This window comes from Mastigoproctus giganteus, chromosome 13 (genome assembly GCF_048544385.1).
Source record: "Mastigoproctus giganteus isolate SK-2022 chromosome 13, ASM4854438v1, whole genome shotgun sequence".
NCBI lineage: Eukaryota > Metazoa > Arthropoda > Arachnida > Uropygi > Thelyphonidae > Mastigoproctus > Mastigoproctus giganteus.
This window is the reverse complement of record NC_143587.1, coordinates 161,531,185-161,553,240: the sequence shown is the minus strand read 5'-3', so window position 1 is coordinate 161,553,240 and position 22,056 is coordinate 161,531,185. Positions and strand designations below refer to the sequence as shown.

At 37.4% G+C, this 22,056-nt stretch overlaps 1 protein-coding gene across 2 annotated transcripts in view; it reads right to left on the bottom strand.

The window, feature by feature from the left end:
- Positions 1-22,056, bottom strand: part of LOC150076557 (calcium-transporting ATPase sarcoplasmic/endoplasmic reticulum type-like) — a 346,227-nt gene that overhangs the window by 177,586 nt on the left and 146,585 nt on the right. For both annotated transcript variants that reach the window (XM_090387973.1, XM_090387974.1), the window contains exons 11-13: positions 17,438-17,531; positions 11,439-11,569; positions 1,098-1,186 (exon numbers count right to left, since the gene is read on the bottom strand). In XM_090387973.1, coding sequence (XP_090244099.1) covers positions 1,098-1,186; positions 11,439-11,569; positions 17,438-17,531 — 314 coding nt within the window. The remainder of the gene's footprint in view (positions 1-1,097; positions 1,187-11,438; positions 11,570-17,437; positions 17,532-22,056) is intronic.

Here is a 22,056-nt window from a genome sequence, read left to right as displayed (position 1 = left end):
GAAAAATTAAGCAGATGGGCTGAGAAATGGCAATTAAAATTTAATATTGACAAAAGCAAGGTACTACATATGGGTAGCAGTAATCCCAGAGTTACATATCAACTATGTGGTACCACACACACGGAGTAGTGGAATATGAAAAGTACCTAAATAATTATGCAGTTTGATATGAGTTCTCTGAACATTGCAGACAGGCTGCCAGAACAGCTCATGGGATTTTATCAATGACAGCAATAAATTTTGCTACCAGAGATTAGGAGGTGATTATCCATTGTATAAGGCAATGGTCAGGCCGCATTTTGGATGAGGTCTGGAGGCCTCATTTTGGAAGGATGTAGAGCTATTGGAATGGATACAAACAAAAAGGCAACGAGATTAGTGAGAGGGGAAGGGGGAATGCTATTACTAAGAATGACTTCAGTTCTGCAAATTGCATCTGGAGGCTAGGCATTTGCAAGGTGATCTGATTGAGATGTTTAAGGCTTTGAATGACTTAAGCAAATTCAATGCTAACGGGATACTTTCTTTTGCTCAGACTATGCAAATGAGGATATAAATTCAAATTGAGATAGGATGGTTGCACAGATGTGCTGAAGTTTTCCTCCAGCTAACGGGTGATTGATTGCTGGAACAAGCTTCTATTCCATTGTTGTGGAAGTGGATATGGAATTTTTTTTTTCCCTGATGCTGTATAAGCTTGTTTTCTTGTATCACTTGCCACTATTAATATTAATACTAAAATATTTATTGCTTTGTACAAAAATTATCATCCATTAAGTGAGGTAATAACAAAGTAACTACTTTGAGCCATATTTTCATTTTAGAACGTAACATTTTATGGAATCTATCCTACTATATATCCAAGAACTCATAAAATTCTAGAAGTTTAAAATTCAGTATTCATCATATATATTGTAGACAAAATGAATTATTTGATCAACATGCATTAAAGAGCCAGCCTCCCCCCAAAGCAAAAACTGTAAACAACTTAAAAGCCACACCATTCCCCAATGCCTAACACATATAATACCTATGAATTTCATGACAACCTTAGAAAATCATTAATTAAAGCAATCAAATTATTCCAAAACACTTACACGTCTCCAATTGGTTCATAGGTAGAGCCTGTAGCTTCAAATTCATGGAAACTAATTTCATCCTCTGAAGCTTTGCTAACAATGAGGAACTAAAAAAGAAAACATTATCTGAGTAAAATGAATCATTACAACGAAATGTATAAAATATGCACTATCCATTTCTTAGTAAGATTTTCTGCAGCAGCAAAAAAAAAAAAAAAAAATTGTCTATACAACCTATACTCTCATGTCAGATTCTCCCCACTGCTGGGAGGCATCAGATCCAGTTATTCCTTAAACCTCACCAGGCTTTGAACTTCAACCACTCGGCAGGGAGGTATTTCCAGTGCTCACATGGATAATTTACATTTGGTCAACTCTCTGACTAAACGTAAACTCAGTAATTAATATTTATGCTCCCTGGATTTTGTGTGCCATGTCATTCAATCTGAAACTCTCTCTCTCTCTCTCTCTCTCTCTCTCTCTCTCTCTCTCTCTCTCTCTCTCTCTCTCTCTCTCTCTCTCTCTCAGTACCTTACATCTTTAGGCCACTGAGATACCTTGTTTCCAAAGCTTTTTAACCATGCCCCTGTAATTTCTTCTCATAGTGAGAGAAACTCTGCTACTCTCATCAGATGAATTACCCTGTCATTAGATCCTTTCAATATCTTTTCTTAAATGTAGTCTCACCACTAATTTGTAAACATAGCCAAAAAAATTTTGAACCTGTGTATTAAGACAAAGTGCAAAGTGTGTTAGTTGTCTGATGGCACCAGGGGTTTCCCCAATCTCCGCATTGTGTATTCTGTTTGAGTAGCACAGAACTCTGTGAAGGCCAGAGATTTAAAAAGTGTGTGGGGGAGTGGACAGATATGTAGTGTTGTGTACTGTTGTTCTTCTGACCATTTAGACATTGGGGCCCTGTTGGGACCCACCGTTACCACACTTGGCCCCGGGAAGGCAGGTCCTGTAGTTTTTTGTACTCTGGCAGGTCCTGCCACCTAGTTTCCAAAGATTTCAATGTATTAAGACACTCACAGACAGAATAACTCAAAAGCATCCATCTCAAAGGTTTTTAATGACTGGAAAGTGAGTAGTTCCACTGGAAAGCAATCACTTCCAAATCTTAAAGTGTAAATGTGGCAGGAAAAAAATGACACCTCAAGAGCAAAGCTGTCATACTCTAAGGACTAAAAATAGACATCCAGTGTGCAGCAAATGACATCTGAATTCAACCAAGCTCAGAATTGCCCTAGTTCAACACCTGTAACATGTGCAGGGAATTGAATAAATTCAGTATTAGGAATTGCCTGCCAATTCAGAAACTACATTTAAGAAAAACAGAAAAATCCACTTGCAGTGGTGCCAAGAATGTTGTTTGGACAGTGGAACAATGGAAGGAAGTCATGTGGTCATGTGAATCATGACATACTTTGTTTTAATGATGGCAGGCAGAGAGTGTGGTGAGAACCTCATGAAGCGATGGACATTGCTTGTCTTGCTAAGACAACTCAAGCATCTGGCGGTAGTATCATGGTATGGGGAATGTTTTGTTGGCACGGACTGGGTCTGTTGATAAAGGTGGAAGTTCAAATGTCATTCGGAGAGAACATGAATTTTGTATCAGATCTACTGCATCCTGCAATGTTACACTTTTATCCTGAAGGTGATGGCCACTTTATGAATGGCACAATGTACTACTGTACATCGTGCCGGAATTATGCAAGAATGGTTCAGAGAACATTACATGGATTTTCACTATCTACCTCCACATTCATCAGATCTCAATTCTACTGAAAATGAGTGGGATATGCTGGAGAGAAATATTTGGCAACAAAGTACTTTTTCTTCAACTCTGCTGCAGCTACACAATATTTGTTAGAAAGAATGTTTAACAAATGTTTACAGTTAGCCCAAAACTCACTAAAACACCTTATAGAATCAATGCCATTATTTGAAACAAAGGTGGCCTGATTCAATACTAAATAAAGGTTTGTATTTATTGGCCAGTGTGTGTGTACAATGGAACTATAAACCCCTTCTCTCTAAATGCAGAGGTATGGTAAATCATTTATAAGATACTGTGTGTAATGGTTGTCTCAAGGAGGAGGGAGCTATCAAAAATGGACAGCTGTCCTGACAGAGCTAAATCAGAAATAGAGTTGCTGGAGAAGAAATTTTGCTGTTTCTAGTGGGCATTCAACTGAACCATCTGAGAAGAATGTCTTGCAACATGTTAGCAATTTTTGCAGAAAGGTGTCTAATTTCCATGGTGTACACTTTACCAAGTCATATTTGCAGATCCTTTTGAATCTCCTAAATACCATAAATTAACAAATCTATAATGATGACAAGATAAATCTCTCCTAGTTAAGATTTTCTATTACATGTACATTTAACACATTTCATAATGCTCTCTAGGGGAAGATTTTCTTTACATGAATAAAAGAATATAAAAAACAACTTCCACATTTGTTTAAGTCCACTTTCTTTTGTCACTTGTCAGTACACTTGTTATATAATTAATTCCTGTTCAAAATTGCCAGGAACCTTATAATAATCTACATTTGAAGAAGATTCTGGAGGATCTGGCTTGTATTCAAAATTTTTAGTAAAAATTTTCAATAAATTCAATCAACTAAGAATACAGAAAGGTTCTGCGTTCTTAGTTGATCTATATATGTTCTCTTTAAATATAAAAATCTCATCTCATGTGTGATTTTTGTTTTAAGAAGTACCAAATTTAAAAGTTTATATCCATCATGCAACAGTGATTTTCATCTAAAATGGAAAATCATAAGTATTATTCAAAAATGACAATGAATAAGGCACTCAACCTCTACATACTGTTAATGGAATTTTTATTGTTAGTAAGGTATACTGGATTCAGACTTCCAAGCAAAGAGCATGTAATAAACAGAAATTTCACAAGTCTCAAAAGTTCTATCTTATTTCAGTAAGAACATTATAATAAAATAACATAAAATAATTTAATTCAATAACATAATAACAAAATATAATTTAATTCAATAACATAACAAAATATAATTTAATAAACATATTTTAAACTTATCTTAAATTCAATATTATCAAGGCTGGTGCTAGACAGAAACAAAACAATAATATATAAACAAAACAATGCAGAGAAATCATTAGCATAGGCACATGATGCAAGAAAGAAGCTTATATAGCATTAGCCAAAAAAAAAAAAAAAACACACCCTTATTTCATCCATCCACTCGCTCCAAATGCTTGTCAAGTTCTGCCTTGAATCTATTTAAGCTATCAACTTCTACCTGCTGGCTAAAGGCAAACTTCTACATATCTATCCTACAACCGTCTTTCCTCAATTTGAATTTATGTCCTCTCAGGTGATTATACTGAGCAAGAGGAAGAATCCCATCAGCACTGAGCATGCTCAAACCATTCAAGGCTTTACACACCTCAATCAGATCACCTCGCAGGTGCCTAGTCTCCAGACACTGTAATTTGCAAAATTTAAGCCTTTCTTCATAAGAGCAACCTTTTGTTCCATTCACTAATCTTGTTGCCCTTCTCTGTACTTGTTCCAACAGCTCTACATCCTTCTTAAAATGAGGCCTCCAGACCTGTATACAATACTCAAGGTGTGGTCTGATCATTGCCTTATACAAGGGGATAATCATCTCCTTATCCCTGTTAGAAAAATTCCTCTATATCATTAACAAGACACCATGAGCTGCTCTTGCAGACCGTCTGCCTGCTCAGAAAACTTCATATCTGCCTGCACAATTACCCCCAGGTCCTTTTCATTCTCTACCACTGTCAGTGTGGTACCACAGAGTTGATATTACTCTGGGATTGCTGCTTCCCATATGTAGTACTTTACATTTGTCAATGCTAAACTTCATTTACCATTTCTCAGCACATCTGCTCAACTTTTCTAGATCCTGTTGCAGCAGTGTACTGTCATTAACAACCCTGCCAACCTTCATATCATCTGCAAACTTGGACATTAAGCCTGATATATACCATCATCAATATCATTTATAAATACAGAAAACAACAATGGACCCAACACTGAACCCTGAGGGACTTCACTAATAACATTAGTCCATGAAGAGCAGTGTCCATTGATTACAACTCTCTGTCTTCTCCCACTCAACCATCCCTTTATCCATAGCAGCAATTTGCCTCCAATGCCACACTGCTCCAATTTGTGCAGCAGTCTTCCATGTGCAACAGTATCAAAGGCTTTTCTAAGATCCAAATATATGATATCAAAGTTATTCTTTGCATCCAGTTCCTTTGTGACTACATCATAGTATCCAATCAAATTAGTCATACAAGACTTCCCCTTAACAAACCCATTCTGTGTGGGGGCTACAACTGAAGGCTTGTATCTCATCTGTGAGAGTACATCATATGAAATCATGTACTCTCACAGATGAGGGAGTTGATGTCTGTTGGCTAAAATCTTATGCAGAGCACACTGATATCTGGTTATGAGTATAGGGTAGATGCCATTAAAGAAATTAATATGACAGGCCCATCAAGCTCTCAGCTGCCCAACTCAGTGCTCGAGCTCATTCTTGTGTGTCAGGCAACACAGCGGCAATCTCCAAGAGAGAATGCGCTGGTTCCACATGAGTTGTTATTATCAGGGAGACAGGTAATATATTGTGTAAAAAGGATAGATGGAATAGGTTGTTGTTGTTATTTGGTTTTTAGGAGCATTAGCAACTAAGGCCATATTGCTCTGGGGATATGCGGTGGTCATAAGCTCGAACCGCAGTCTAATCAAGAAGCATGTGCTATGCACTGCTGCTCCTGCCCACCTGGCTACAGAGCTGCCAGATGGAATAGGACCAGGGTAAGTCTGCCAGGGGCAAAAGTTGATGTGTTGTACAGCAAATAACATTTTTTAAACAAAGGGTGATACTGTTGTACACATTGGCACCAATGACATTAAGAGTAGGAGATCTGCAGATTTACTTAACAAGTACAGGTCAATATTGAAAAAAAGATGCAAGTTAGGATTAAATTTGAAAGTGTCTGCAATTCTGACGAGACATGATAGGAGGGAGTATATGATAAGAGACTTGTCAATCAATTCGGCCCTCGAAGGATTGTCCAAGACTCATGGAGTAGAATTTTTTTCAGTTTGGTCTGTGCTTGTCAATAGGAGAGACTTCTTCTACAGGGACGGGATACACTTAAATAGAAAGGGTGCACCGACCAGGCTAGCTGGGTGGGTAAAGTGCCTGCCTAGCAACCCAAAGGTCGCGGTTTCAAATCCAGCCTCGGGCTTGGATCAAAGTACTGCAAGAACCTTGGGGGGAGGGCGGTGCATTATGGCCACAGAAGCCGATGCGCCAACAACTACCAAAAAAAAAAAAAAAAGAAAAAAGAAAAAAAAAAAAAGAAGGTGTGCAAGAGTGTTTGCTGATGCTATCGAGGCAGCGTTAGGTGGGTCCAAAAACTGCTAGCTTGGGGGGGGGATTCACAGACTAAAAGGTTAAAAGTATCCACAGGTGCAGAGGTGAAGGTGATTCTTGCACTACTTCTATTAGAATGAGCAGCAGCCTGGAGCAAAGGATGCTGGGAGTTTCAGGGACTGATGGCAGTCACCATGAAACAAATAAATACATGGGATGGGTAACTAAAAATAGGTGCATGTACACCAGTGTTAGAAGTATAGTAAATAAATTTGATGAATTTGAAGTGCTGGTCAAATCATCAAAGGCAGATATTGTTGGGATATCAGAGATATGGTGTCACACAGATATAATCAGTGTAGAATTGGAATTTGAGGAGTACAATGTGTACAGAAAGGATAGACAGGATAGGAAGGGAAGAGGGGTTATGCTGTTAATTAAGAAAAACATAAAATCTAAGGCAGTGCATCCAGTTGACATAGATGGACAGTGCAATGCTGAGTCAGTTTGGTGGAACATAAGCACTGGAAAAGCAAAAAATATGAGTAGGAGTGTGTTATAGGCCTAATGACTCTAATGAGTACAATGAACAATAGTACAGAGAAATAGAGTGGGCTAGTAAATCAGAATGTATTATAATGGGGGATTTTAACTTCCCAGATATTGACTGGAACTTGTGGGTTGGTCATTCGCAGCACACCACCAAGATTTTTTTTTTTGTGGATTTATTGGATGCTTGTTTTCTGCAGTAGCATGTTCGAGAGGCAACCAGAGAGGGTAATACTCTTGATCTGGTTATCAGCAGTGATTATTATTAATGTATTAAGAATTTGCAGATAAAGGAACTACTAGGTGGCAGTGATAACAGTGTACTGATGTGGGATATTTACTTAAAGATATAATTACCATCAGGGGTAATGGGAAGGGTTTTTTTCTTCCATAAAAGTGGTCTCGGACAGTTTTTAAATTCTGTACAGTGGGACCAACTGATGATGTTACCAAGAGCAAATTCTAAGTGGGAAGCATTCAAGGAATTAATCGTGGAAGCTACTAAGCTTTTCATACCGATTTGTTCAAAGTTTAGGCCTAAATGGTTGTAAAATGAACTAATGAGACTCGTGGCAGAGAAGAAAAATGCATGGGATGCATATAAATTATCACGTGACACAGAAGCCTATGGCAGATATAAGCTAGTCTGTAATAAAGTCACAAAGGAGATTTGGCAAGTGAACGCAGATTAGGAGAAATCTTTGGCAAAGGATGCTAAGAAAAACAGCAAGGACTTCTTTACTTTTATAAACTCTAAAAGGAAGGGGATGAATCAGATTGGTCCATTTGATATCAATGTTTCGACTATGATGATCCTAGTCAGATAGCGAACAAACTGAATGAATATTTTGCATCTACAATTCACACGAGGAGTTGTTAAGGGAGGAAAATACCAGACGTTTATCAAACTGTAACAGGGTGCTTAATGATTTTGTAATAACTGAGAGCAAAGTGGAGGAGAAATTGTTGAAGTTAAACATAAGAAAGGCTCCTAGGGTGGATGGGATGTATCCAGTTATATTAAAGGAGGTGGCAACGGAACTAAGCAAACCCTTAGCCATAATTATGAGAGCATCCTTGGATTCAGGGGAAGTCTCCACGGACTGGGATCAAAAGAAAAAAAAAAAAAAAAAACGGGGATCAAAGGGTGACGCAAGTAATTACAGACCAGTTAGGTTTAACTTCTGTTCCAGTTATATTGTTATCCAAAGAGCAGATAAAGGGGACACTATAGTTATTATGGATAAAACAGACTTTTTAGAAAATTGGACTATTATATCGGACAGTTCCACTTACAATTCAAGGTCTGTTATTCACAAATTTAGTAAACCAATACAACAAACCCTAACTGCATATCGCAAGAGGGATTTTATTTCCATGGTCCAATTAAAAGAGCTGAAAGCGAGGACATACAATATTCCTGTATTTTATGGACAGGTTAAACTTCATAAACCCGTTTTTCCCATAAGCCCTATTGTATCATACAAAAATTCAGCATTTTCACACTTAGCTGCTCACTTATACAACATCAGTAAACCATTTAGACAGTTGATTAGATTTGGTATAAAAAATTATGACACTTTATTTAATAGTATTAAAGATATTACGCTTGGCATTCATGATAAATTATTTTCATTAGATGTTACCTCTTTGTACACCAATGTAAATGTGGACTATGCTCTCTATGTAGTTTGGGAACTATTAAACAGAGATTCTTTCACCATAAATAATGCTAAATTACCCAAAAAAGAAATTTTTAAATTAATCAAATTTCTTCTTGAAGCTAACTATTTCATGTTTAAAGAGACTATATACAAACAGGTTTTCGGTTTACTGATGGGTTTGAACCTGAGCAGTCTTATAGTGGAAATCTATCTTATCAATATCGAAGACATTCATTTAACACAGTTTCTTACTATGCATTACTTACTATGGGAGATATATGATGATATACTTGTTATAACAGATCACAACACTACTCAGGAAATACTACGGGTATTCAATAATATTCACACGAGACTACATTATACACTGAAGGAGGAACAGATAGAAACAAAAGCCCTAAATTTCTTAAATTTCACGCTCACACGTGACATGCAAAAAATCCAAGTTAGCATTTACCGAAAACCTACCAATTCGGGGATGTACCTGCATTACCGAAGTTATCATCCATTCACGTATAAGAGATCTATTATATTTAACCAGTTTTTCAATGCTTACAAATATTCCACATCTGAACCCACCTTACACTTAGAAATTGTTATGCTAACCGATAGGTTTTTAAATAGAGGCTATCCTCACTCTGTTATAAATCAAATCAGATTACAGGCTAAAAAGAAAACAGCAAATATGATACCCATTAATAATACCAATAAAACACACTATATTTCCATACCATACGTTGAACAATGGTACAGGTAGCTTAATAAACTCTTTAGAAATACTGAATTCAAAATTATAGCCAGGCCCATGCAGAAGCTCCATAATATATTAAAAAATCACACAATTCTTCCTTCTTGCTCGGAACAGGTTAATGATCTTCTGTACAAGATTTCATGTAGTCAGTGTGATTCATCGTACGAGGGTTCCATTCATTGCACGTTAGAGTTATGTGTCAAGCAAAAATTATACTTCTGTCCGCACATCGCGTGCAAACACATAGGAGTTGGCCTTTCATGCGGTTAATGATGGTCATGCATTGATGAAGCAGTAATTTTAAATATACAACACAATTACATAAAATTATTGATTGCTGAAACGCTTGAAATGAAACTACACGAAAATTCTATCAATGTGCGACGGCCTTATCTAATTTCGGATTTCTGGTCTTTTTTGCACATGCACCACTCTATATTTCAGAGTCAAATACACACACACACAAACACTTCGTGGTATTCCCATTCTGTGAACATGGCGATCAACAAGAAAGGAAGGGAAACAGCTGTTTCGTTTAATTTGAGTATTCATCCAAATCGTAACTTTTAATCCATTTAATTTTAATCTTTTTAATTGTAATTTTAATAGTGATTTTAATTATTTATTATCGGAAGCAGTTTTAACTATTTATTATGACACAATGTTTTCTCATACTCATGGTCTTGCTGCAGTGGATTGATGTGTTTCCGGGTTGGGTTGGGGCTCTCGGCTTTCGATTCCGTCGCACATCGGGTTTGGTCGTATCTCTGCAAATGAGGGAATTTATTAATTCGTTTTTTTTCCCACCATTTTTCATCTTATTTTATTCGTCACATATGGGAGAGAATTCACTGGAAGCATTCCACGAAAAAGAGTGAGGTAATCTCTTACTTTTTAATGTATCTGCGAGGTGTACGTAAGTCATTTGTACATAAGTAGAGGAGTGCTGGTATATTCAAAACATTCCCAGACATAGCTACAACTACTGCTGGGTATTCTTTTCACATAAAGCACATCACTTCAAGAACCACAGGCCATTCCTTCTCTCCTAGGTAATAATACTGTTACATACTGAATGGTATTCAAATTTCCACACCAAAATGCTCAAACAGGATCAACGCTAGAAAGAGGGCACTAGGCACTTCCCTTCTTCCCATCCCTATTCACAAATAGACACATTTTCATATCAGCTATGTCATCCACAGATAAGAGAGCTGATACCTCTTAGCTATAATTTCAATGGAGAACTCCCCGACTGAAGCATATGATTTTCCATGCAAAAATAAAATTTCCATTACTAATACAGAAGGTAAGCACCTTATTCATCTCATTATTGAGTTCAGATCCCACTTAATGCCATTTAAAGATCACATAACAGAGATATCATTCAGACTTTCATTATATCCTTGCACACTTCCTTGTACACTTCTAAGACATTAAAATAAAGATATAAATGATTCTTTACTAAAAAACCTCATTAGATTTATAACTAAATCTAAATTTACAGTTTTGTTACCAGTGAGCAAACTGCAAACTGTAAAGTGTTCAGTTTTTTTTGTGAACACTTCAACAAACTGAAATTCACAAAAAAAAAAAAAACACAATGAACCTTCTGAATCAAGTTGGATTATTTTGTGTTAATACAAAGAAGACCGAAGGCATTCTCAATCATGCTATTATGTCTGTACTTGAATTTATAATGCCAATTTGCCTTGTTTGGTAAAAATCCATGAAAAAATACTGCTGAATTCAAATTGTCAGCTTGTCCGTTTTATGGGATAAAAATTCAGATTTTCTGGGGGGAAATCACTTATGCCATTCATCTCAGACCATGTCACCATTTAACTCACCATATTATTCTATTCAACTCAGAATTGGATGAAAAACTCTAGAAAAAGTTATTAAGACAAAGGAAAAAATACTGTGAAAAATTTTATGCACTAATAAAACTGCAACCACTCGAAATCTAATAGAAACTTACCCTGCTTACTGACATCTGATTAGTTGTTAGTGTTCCAGTTTTATCTGAACAGATAACAGAAGTACAGCCTAGGGTTTCTACAGAGGGCAGAGACCTAACAATAGCATTTTTCTTTGCCATACGTCTTGTACCTAAAAAAAGTTAATTTTCATTAAATGGCTAAGTCTACTAAATTATGTACTATACATTCTTGCTGAATGACTAAAGACAGCCATTCAACAAGAGGAGGCTGTTAACAACAGCCAAGTATGGTTCTGACAAGAGTTCTGACAAGGTACCGAAATGTTACCTAATTGTATAGTTAATTTTCATTCTTTATCAAAAAATGAAATATATGAGTCTGAATTAGAGAAGTAACAAATAAACTCAAATTTTTTCTGTATGTCACTTCATAGAGAGAGAAATTATTCAGTTGGGATCATACAACAAATTTTTTGCTTAAGTGAAACAAAAATAATGTAATGTACTACTGAAAAGTTATGAACTTTGCAGTACATTATTTCTTATGTCAACAATTCTTAAATTTTAAAGTTAATAACTAAAAATGAATAAGTGCACAATGTTTCCATTATTGCCAATAAGAAAACACTAAACATCTGCTGTTTTTGAAACTACTAGATGTATTTTAAATGGATATTGAACTATTTTTTGCTCCTACCAGTGATAAGAATTATCACTGGTAGGAGCAACAATGCATATAATTCCCTATTGCCACACAAAAATTAGTTTTATTAGGCACTGATTTTTACATTTCCTTACGGTCTGTTTTCCATTCCATCTTCCTTCCCTCGCCTGATGTTGCCAGTAAAAAAGTAAAGTAAAGTAAAGTGCAGCCATTATCAACCCACTGCAGGATGGAAGACTCCTCAACAATTCATGCTGAGGGAAATGGACCATAATCCGCCACGCTGGTCCAGTGCGAGTTGGCAGATCGACCATATTCAGCAGTCAAGGGCTTGAACCCCGGTCTACTCAAAGAGCGTGTGCTACTGCACTCCCGCTCCTGACCACTCGGCTACGGAGACCTCTGCCAGTACTAAGTACTTATTCAGTTTCTGCTTTTTGATCTAAAACATCCTCGGGAGCACCTACAACTGAGAAAAATCTGATCAGTCACAAAAAATGCATAACAGAAGTGATATCATCTGCAGCTTCCACCAGAGGTGCTTCCCATGCTCCCACCTGTGCCGAGCACTCACTAGTAATGTGATTAGAGCATGTGACGCATTTTTCATGACCAGTACGATATCTTAAGTTCTAGTGAACCGATTTAAAAAATTCAAACGCCATTTGTTTGAATTTCATTGAACTGCATTAAAAAACCACAATAAAACAACAAAAAAAAAAAATCTGTGTACCTTGTATGCTGTTTGATTGTCTCTTTGCTAATTTTCAAACAAAGACATAGGGAGGAAGGGATATTTATTATAGCATTAGAAGAGACATATGACGAAAGATAGTAAGAATATACAGCATCAGCCACAAAAAAAAAAAAAAAAAAAAAACTTCTCATTTCACCTATCCATTTTTTTTTTTCCATTTCAAAAAATTTCATTTCAAAAATTTGTTCAGTTCTTCGTTGAATTTATTTAAGCTATCAACTTCCACAATGACAGATGGTAGTTTGTTCCAGCAATCAACCACCCACTGGCTAAAGGCAAATTTCCACACATCTATTCTGCAACCGTCTTTCCTCAGTTTGAATTTATGCACCCTGAAGTGTGTAATCTGAGCAAGAGGAAGAATCCCATCAGCACTGAGCTGGTGGGATTCTTCCTCTATGATCAAATATGCTCAAACCATTCAAAGCCTTATATACCTTAATCAGATTATCTCACAGGTGCCTAATCTCGAGACACTGCAATATGCAGAACTTAAGAGCACCTCTTTGTTCTCTCACCAATCTTGTTGCCCTTCTCTTTACTCATTCCAGCAGCTCTATATCCTTCCTAAAATGAGGCCTCCTGGCCTTAAACAAAGGGATAATCACCTCTTTATCCCTGCTAGCAAAATTCCAGGATACAGCACTGACAAGACCTGATGAGCTGCTCTGGTAGTCTGTTGGCACTAATCAGAAAACTACATATCTGACGGCACAATTATCACCAAGTCTTTTTCAATCTCGGCTACCCTGAGTGTAGTACCCCACAGCTGGCACATTTCTCTGGGGTTACTGCTACCCACATTTGGAATATAGTGAATATGTTAACCAAACAGCACCTTGTGTGGAGAGTTCATATATTCTCCAATGCGTATTTAAAATTATAAGCCTTGTTTAGAAATCAAAAAATTGAATGAAGCAGTAAATTATCATTGATTCCCTTTGATTGTCTGATCATCAATTTTTAAACAAGAGCACGAGGAGAAATTCGCTACATTGGAATAATGTAGTGATTAACATATAACATAACATTTAATTAAAATAACGTATAATCATATAACTGGAATAACATATAGTGAATACGTTACCTAGACAACCTTGCAGGGATAGGAGGTATATTCCCCTATGCTCTTGTTTAAAAATTGGAAAAGAGGTTAGCATTAGTTGAGGCATATGATGTAAGAAAGCAAGCATATACAGCATCAGCCACACAAAAAAAAAAAAAAAAAAAACCCTACCCATTTCATTCATCCAGTCATTCCAAATGTTTGTCTAGTTCAGCCTTAAATTTATTTAAGCTATCAACTTCCACAACAACAGATGGAAGTCTGTTCCAGCAATCAACTACCCACTGGCTAAAGGCAAATTCTGCACATATATTCTGGAACTGTCTTTCCTCAATTTGAATCTATGCTCCCTCAAGTTCGTAGAAGAATCCCATCTGTATTGAGCCTGCTCAAACCATTCAAGGCCTTATACACCTCAATCAGATCACTTCACAAGTATCAAGTCTCCAGATGCTGCAACTTGTACAACTTAAGCCTTTCTTGGTATTAGCACCCTTTTTCCCTCTCACCAATCTTATTGCCCTTCTTTGTACTAATTCTAGCAACTCTACATCCTTCCTAAAATGAAGCCTCCAGCGCTGTACGCAGTACTTAAGGTGTGGCCTGACCAACACCTTATACAAGGGGATAATCACCTCCTTGTCTCTGATAGCAAAATTCCTAAATACCATTGACAAGACTACATGACCTGCTCTGGCAGCACATCTCCACTGCTCAGAGAACTTCATATCTGACTGCACAATTACCCCCAGATCTGTTTCATTCTCCACTTTCCTGTGTATAGTACCACACAGTTGGTACATTTCTCTTCGGTTACTTCTACCCATATGCATTACTTTGCATTTCTCAATGAAACTTCAGTTGTGACTTCTCAGCCAATATGCATAACTTTTCTAGATCCTGTTGCAGTAGCATACTGTCATTAACAACCCTGCCAACCTTTGTATCATCTGCAAACTTGGACATTAAGCCTAATATACCTTCATCAATATCACTGATAAATACACAAAACAACAATGGACCCAGCAGCGAACACTGAGGGACTCCACTAATAACATTAGTCCACAAACAGCAAATTACCACTCTCTGTCGTAATAATTTATTACGACAGAGAGTGGTAATAAATGGACACTCAACCATTCCCTTATCCATTGCAGCAACTTACCCACAACACCACACTGCTCTAATTTGTACAGCAGTCTTCCATGTGCAAAGGTATCAAAAGCTTTCTTGAAATCCAAGTATATAATATCAAAATTATTTTTTGCATTCAGTTCCTTTGTGACCACATCATAGTATCCAATCAAATTGGTCAGACAAGACCTCCCCTTAACAAACCCATGCTGTGTCTGAACTATTAATGCAGTCTTGTCTAGATAATCTGCAATGCTTCTTTAATCAGTGACTCAATTATTTTCCCCAGAACAGAAGACCAGTCCATGGGGACCTCTCCTGGAAATCTAAAGATGCTCTCATAATTATGGCTAAGGATTTGCTTACTTCCCTCACTGCCTCCTTCAATATAACTGGATAGATTCTATTCACCCCAGGTGCCTTTTTTATGTTTAACTTCAATAATTTCTTCTCCACTTTGCTCTCTGTTATTACAAAATCATTTAGCTCCCTGTTAGAGTTTAATAAACTTCTGTCCTCTCCTAACAGAATTCGTCATGTGTAAATATAGATGAAAAATACTTATTCAGTTTGTCACCTATCTGAGCAGGATCATCAACACTCGAACCATCAATATCAAGTGGACCACCAATCTGATTCATCCCCTTCCTTCTAGAGCAGGGGTGGGCAACCTTTTTCGTCAGTGGGCCGAATGAAATTTTCGTATCATGATGTGGGCCGAATGAAATTTTCGCATCATGATGCGGGCCGGAATAGATTGAACGATTTAATAAAAAAAATCAGAACCTAAAAAATGTTATATTACTTGAATTACCAAATTATTAATGTATTTTTAAAAAAAATATCTGAATGTCCAATTATCATTGAAAATGCGGCATTCGGCATCAATTTTTCTTTTTTTTTTAATTGGCTCGTTTTATGGGCTATAAATTATATTAAATTAAAAATTGTAATAACTAGAAAAGGCATAAAACATAAAATATCTCGCACCAATATTATTTTTTTCAATAAGAAGTCAAACCCAAAGGAACTTCGTTCGATCGATGCTACGATAATAATTAGAAAATAACTCTTTGACGTTGCGTAGAATCACTTGGTTACTGTTGTACTGGCCATGATTCCCAATTGAACCGAATTTAGCCAAACGTTTACGGCGAGTGTAGTCAGGTATGGATTTTCTATATTTATGCATTTACCGAGGGGGCCGGATTCAACATCGTCGCAGGCCGGCTGTTGCCCACCCCTGTTCTAGAATTTATATAAGTAAAGAAGTCTTTGCATCCTTTGCCAAGGATTTCTCGTAATTAGCCTTCGCTTGCCTAACCTCCTTTGTGATTTGATTACAGACTAGCTGATATCTGCCATAGGCTTCTGTGTCGCCTGATAATTTATATGCATCCTATGAGTTCAAAACTCAGTACAAATGATCAGACAGTGTGAAAAATGAAGCAATGATAACTTTCTGCTTCATTCAATTTTCTGATTTTTATACAAGGGCATGGTAGGGGATATATCTGCTATCCTGCAAAGTTGCTTGGGAAACATAGTCACTATATTCTGAATAAAGTGAATAAGATATTCAATCAATCAGATTATATTTTTATGATTAAAAACTATGAAAAAATTTCCCTAAAAAATAAATAACTTTACTTATTTTGAATTGTTAGTTTTTACTAATCACCTTCATTATCCTTTTGCCAAAACGAACTTGAAATTGTAAGGATTTACCATATCTGAGTGGAAAATAAATCGATATTTCAGATTTTTAACAATATAAACTAGTAAATACTAGGGTTTAAAATAATGCTTTGGTAAAAGATCAAATTTTGAGCCTTTACCAGTGCAAATCAGTAAAAATTTCTAAGATTTACATGCGAGCATGCACGTACGCATGTACACACGTGTGTGTTTTATTTTATTTTGGAATCACTTCTGCATGATCTACAAATGATGTGATTTGATGTGTCCAAATCAAATTCCCAGCATGTAACTATCTCCACTTGTACCAGAATAGACCAAGATTAATTTGGGTCATGTGCATACATGGATAAGAAATGCAAATAACACCGCCATGCAAATGATGGTGTTATAAGAAATGCAAATAACACCTTATTTTATTCAGAAACATGCAACAATAACTCAGGCATATTAATTTTCTCTAAAATGATCTAGTGCTCTGAAAATAAGATACTACATAACTTTATTATTAAAATTAGAATTATTTCTGAATAGCTTATGTTTATAGATCTTTGCTACATAACATGAATGAAACAAAGTGAGTGGTTCTTGTTTAAATTTTAAACAAACTCTGATTATTTCTACCTACGATGATTGTACTGTTTTTTTCTAGAGTGGAAACTAGATTTACTGGAGGACAAAATATATGAAAGAGGTTATAAAAAATATTTTACACATACCCAGAGCCAAGCACGTAGTGATAACAGCAGGTAGGCCTTCAGGAATGGCAGCTACAGCCAAAGCTACAGCAATTTTAAAGTAATAAACAGCACCCTAAAAAATTAAATTCTCTATAATTATTCATTTCAAAATATCAAATGATACATGATTTAATTTAATTTAACTTATTTTAACAAGCATGTTGCTCATTATATACATTAAGGAAAGAAACATCCCTGGCCACTTCATCAGGATCACAGAGATTTGAGTTATATGTAATAATCCATGCAAAATATACGAGGGGGGGGGTAATCATTTAATTTGTGGACTGGTGCAATATCTTATCTTAGTTGTCATCATCTGAATCTTCTGTAAATTTCTCCTTCTCGAAAAACTCCCACGAGCTTTACACACTTTTCCCGTTGTACCCATGCATTAAATGCTTCTTGCAAGTCATTTTTTGAAAGACTGTGAAGTGCTTCCAATGTGATTCAGTGAGCATCACTGTGTTGGATGTGAAACACTTGCCTTGCAGAGTTTTCTTCAGACACGGAAACAGGAAGAAATCACACAAGGCTAGTCTGGTGATTAGATGTGGCAGAACCCTGGAGAATGAAAGTGGACAATATTAGCTGTATGGAGCCTGGCATTGTCTTGATGGAGGAGCCACTTCACATCGGAAAGTTCGGTCTCATGGGATTATGGTGTGTCGGAGTCCCTTTCCTGGTGTAAGGGTTTCTGTCATAAAATCTCCTTAGTAGAGATGGAAGAAGTGTAAAATTGCTTACTGTTATTGTGAATGGAGATGCCAATTACCTGATTAATGTAAGAAGAGAGTTTTGTTGTTTTTCTTTTGTTATTTGATTTTTAGGAGCATTAGCAACTAGGGCCATATTGCTCCGGGATATGCGGTGGTCATTCCCTGACCTTTCCGCATCATCCGTATTTGATGGTGATGGGCTTGAACCCCGGTCTAATCAAGAAGCATGTGCTATGCACTGCTGCTCCTTCCCACCTGGCTGTTGTTATGTTTGTTTGTTATTTGGTTTTTAGGAGCATTAGCAACTAAGGCCATATTGCTCCGGGATATGCGGTGGTCATTTCCTGACCTTTCCGCATCCTCTGTATTTGGTGGTGACGGGCTCGAACCCCGGTCTAATCAAGAAGCGTGTGCTACACACTGCTGCTCCTTCCCACCTGGCTACGCAGGCGGCCTCCCACCTGGCTACGGAGGCGCCTAAGAAGAGAGTAAGGTCCTCGAGTAGGGTCCTTGAGGTTGTCACAGACATTCCCTCAGATATGACAGACAAGCTGTACTTGCTACCTGGGAGTTTAAAACGCTGTTGGAACTGATATTTGGGTGACACTCAAGTCAAGTGAACCCAATTTCGGCAAAGCCTGGATGGTCTGTGCCAAATCCTCTGCTTGCACCTTCACGATGGTGGGACTGTTAGTAATCCTGGATATAACCTCCATGCACAAGTACATGGTGGCTGACCACCCAGGTGTGAACCAACATAAGCAGGGGTCAAGGTGTAGCACCCACACCACACGGAGGAATGCCGCCCCTCTATGTTACCAGGCAGTACTAGGTAGATGACTCTCATCAACCGGTGCAATACCACCACTTTACTTATTGGAGGCTTGAGGTGGTGGAACCCATGTTTAGTCTCTAGAGCTAAGTTCCGGTCAACCCTTCCCTATCCTTCCATCATGCAGTATGATTGATGACTTTTGAGGTTATGATGAACATCATGGAGATCCAATATTCCTTACATTTCGAGGGTACAGCTGTAAAACGGTGTTCACAGACTGGCCACTAGTTAGTACACCGGACCGACTATTGGCAGCTCTCTAGGAGGCTTCCGGATCAGCTAGTGTATAATCTTGCTACCTCTACTCTGCCAGATAGTGACTGGAGGGGGTCTGAGTAGTGTGTATGCGGGGAGCATTGTCGAGGCCACATTATGTAAAAGATCTGGGTATATTCTTACCACGTGTACGCCATATCCAAAAATTTCATTACTTCATACATGTCCCACCCACTTTTTCTTACTATTGAATACACCATGAATTGTCAAACTATAGAGCAAGCTTATCTGTGAAAAGATCTAAACCACCCAAACACTTCCTAATTCATTTCACAAATATATGTGGTCTCAATTCTAATCTCAACGATGTACATTTTCCACTTGCAGTCTGCCAAACCCCATGTACTTTTCCTGGCAGAATCTGTTAAATCAGTTGATTCAACTACTGCTCATCTCAGATGCCAAAATTATTCGCTGTATGATTCCTTTCGCCTGAAAGGTGGTACTTGTGCATATGTCCGTTCTGATATTCCCTGTCAGAGACTTGGCAATTTGGAATCACCTCTCTTTGATCTTCTCTGGCTTAAAATCTCTCTACCACATTATGTCAAATTCATCTGTTGTCTCTACCGTTCTCCCAACTCCACTAATCACTTGGAGCTCTTTGACTTCCTCTCTTGCAACTTGACTTTCTCCAGTCCAACTTTCCTAACAGTGAGGTAATTTTCCTTGGTGATTTTAATGTTCACAACTCCAGCTGGCTTCCATTTTCTAGTCACACCGACCCAGCTGGTCGAGATGCTGAGGCTTTTGCAATTACTAATGACCGTGCACAGGTTGTTCATTTACCTACAAGAACACCGGACAATCCTAACCATACATCCAACACGCTTGGTCGTTTTCTCACAAACAACCCTTCTAAGTAAACGGTCGAAGTGAGTGGTCCTTTAGGCACCTTAGATCACAACTTGGTGACTGTCTCTTCTCCAATGGTCCACTATGATTCCCAGCAGTCCTGGAAATCGCCATTAACCTGCTTTCCAGGCTGCTGCTCATTCTAATAGAAGCAGTGTGCAAGAATCACTTTTGGCTCTGCCTGCGGCCACTGTTAACCTTTTAATCTGTGTATCCCCCTAAGCTGGCAGTTTTCCAACCCAACTAACACTGCCCCTCAATAGTATCAGCAAATATTCTTGCATACATTCTATTAAAGTGTACCCCATCCCTGTAGAAACAGTCTCTCCTGTCAACAAGCACAGACCAGGCTGAAAAAAATTCTACCCCTTGAGCCTTGCACAATCTCTCCAGGGCCGAATTGATCGACAAGGCTCTCATCATATACTCCCTCCTATAGTGTCTGGACAGAATTGCAGACACTTTCACATTCAACCCTAACTCATGACTTTTTTTTCAACATTAACCTGTAGTTGTTAAGTAAATCTGCAGATCCCTTACTCTTTATGTCATTAGTTCCAAAGTGTACAATAACATTACCTTTTGCGCCCTTAAAAGATGATATCTGCTCTACAATGTCATCAACTTTTGCCCCTGGCAGACATACCCTGGTCCTGTTCGACCATAGTATTTTCCCCGCATCCCGGACAATAGAGTCACCAACAATAACTAGTTCCTTTGGGACAAGTATATTCTGCCTTGGAGATTGCCTCTATTTTGCCTGATGCACAGGAGTGAGTTTGGTTGTTGAGCTGGGCAGCTGAGAGTGTGATGGGCCCCTTATATTAATTTCGTCGAAGGCATTTACCCTACACCTCAAGCTCTTGTAGACGCCCATCAGAATGCTGAATTGGCACCTAATTTCTTGACACTCTAGATACCTAGCACACACACAAAGGCATCCTCCTTGGATAGATCATGTCCTGTTTTAGAAAAGTAGGCAAACATTTCACACATTTTTTGAGACTGTGATGCATCGGAGAATCACCCCTTCGTTTCTCCCCCAAGTCACAGCACTCTGGCTAGTCTGTGATCTTTGCTTCGCATCTCTAGTCTGGGTCATGATTTCCATTTAAATACAATTTAATTAACAATGAATTTTAATAAGATTAATATTATTTTCGATTAACTGATAATACTATAATAAGCTAACAGATTCCTAATACAGTGCTTTGTATTACGCTATCTAGTTTTACTTTATACCTTACGCTATCAGTTCGAGATATATATATGTTAAGCTATTTCTTATCGAAAACATGGCAGCTAGTTCAACAATATTGGCGCCAACACCAGGAGTCGTAACTTCCAAAAATTGCTGGTTAAATTCAAAATAAGAAGCTAACGAATGCTACTAAACTTATTTAATATCTCTGTAAAACACAATGTACTATGTTAATTAATGATGAATACGGTAAAAATTTAAAAATACTTATCCCTTTACAGCAGCCAAAAATCCACCGACTGTTCTCTTCCGCGACCCGAATGTGTGGAATATTATTTGCTGTTTAATATTTATAATCTTAAAAATATGATATATCTCTTTTTTAAGTACTAAAGCTTATTCAGCAATCTTTATAACTTAGTATGAACTGCTCTTGCCCATTATGCTACATAAGTGGTCATAAAGCCCATGTGTGAATCAGTAATCAGTTTCATGTTATAATAGAACAGGTAAGAGTGAAAAAAGGATAGAATGTGCCCACTGTGTTTTTCATTTAATGTGCACATAAATAACAGTTTAAGCATGTATGCTGATTAAAAGGAAAAGATCACAGGCAGCTATACACTACAATAAATAAAGCTAAATTTATATATCTTAAACGGCTTCTACAAGAAATTATTTTTTTTTAATTTATAAACCCCATTAAAAGTTC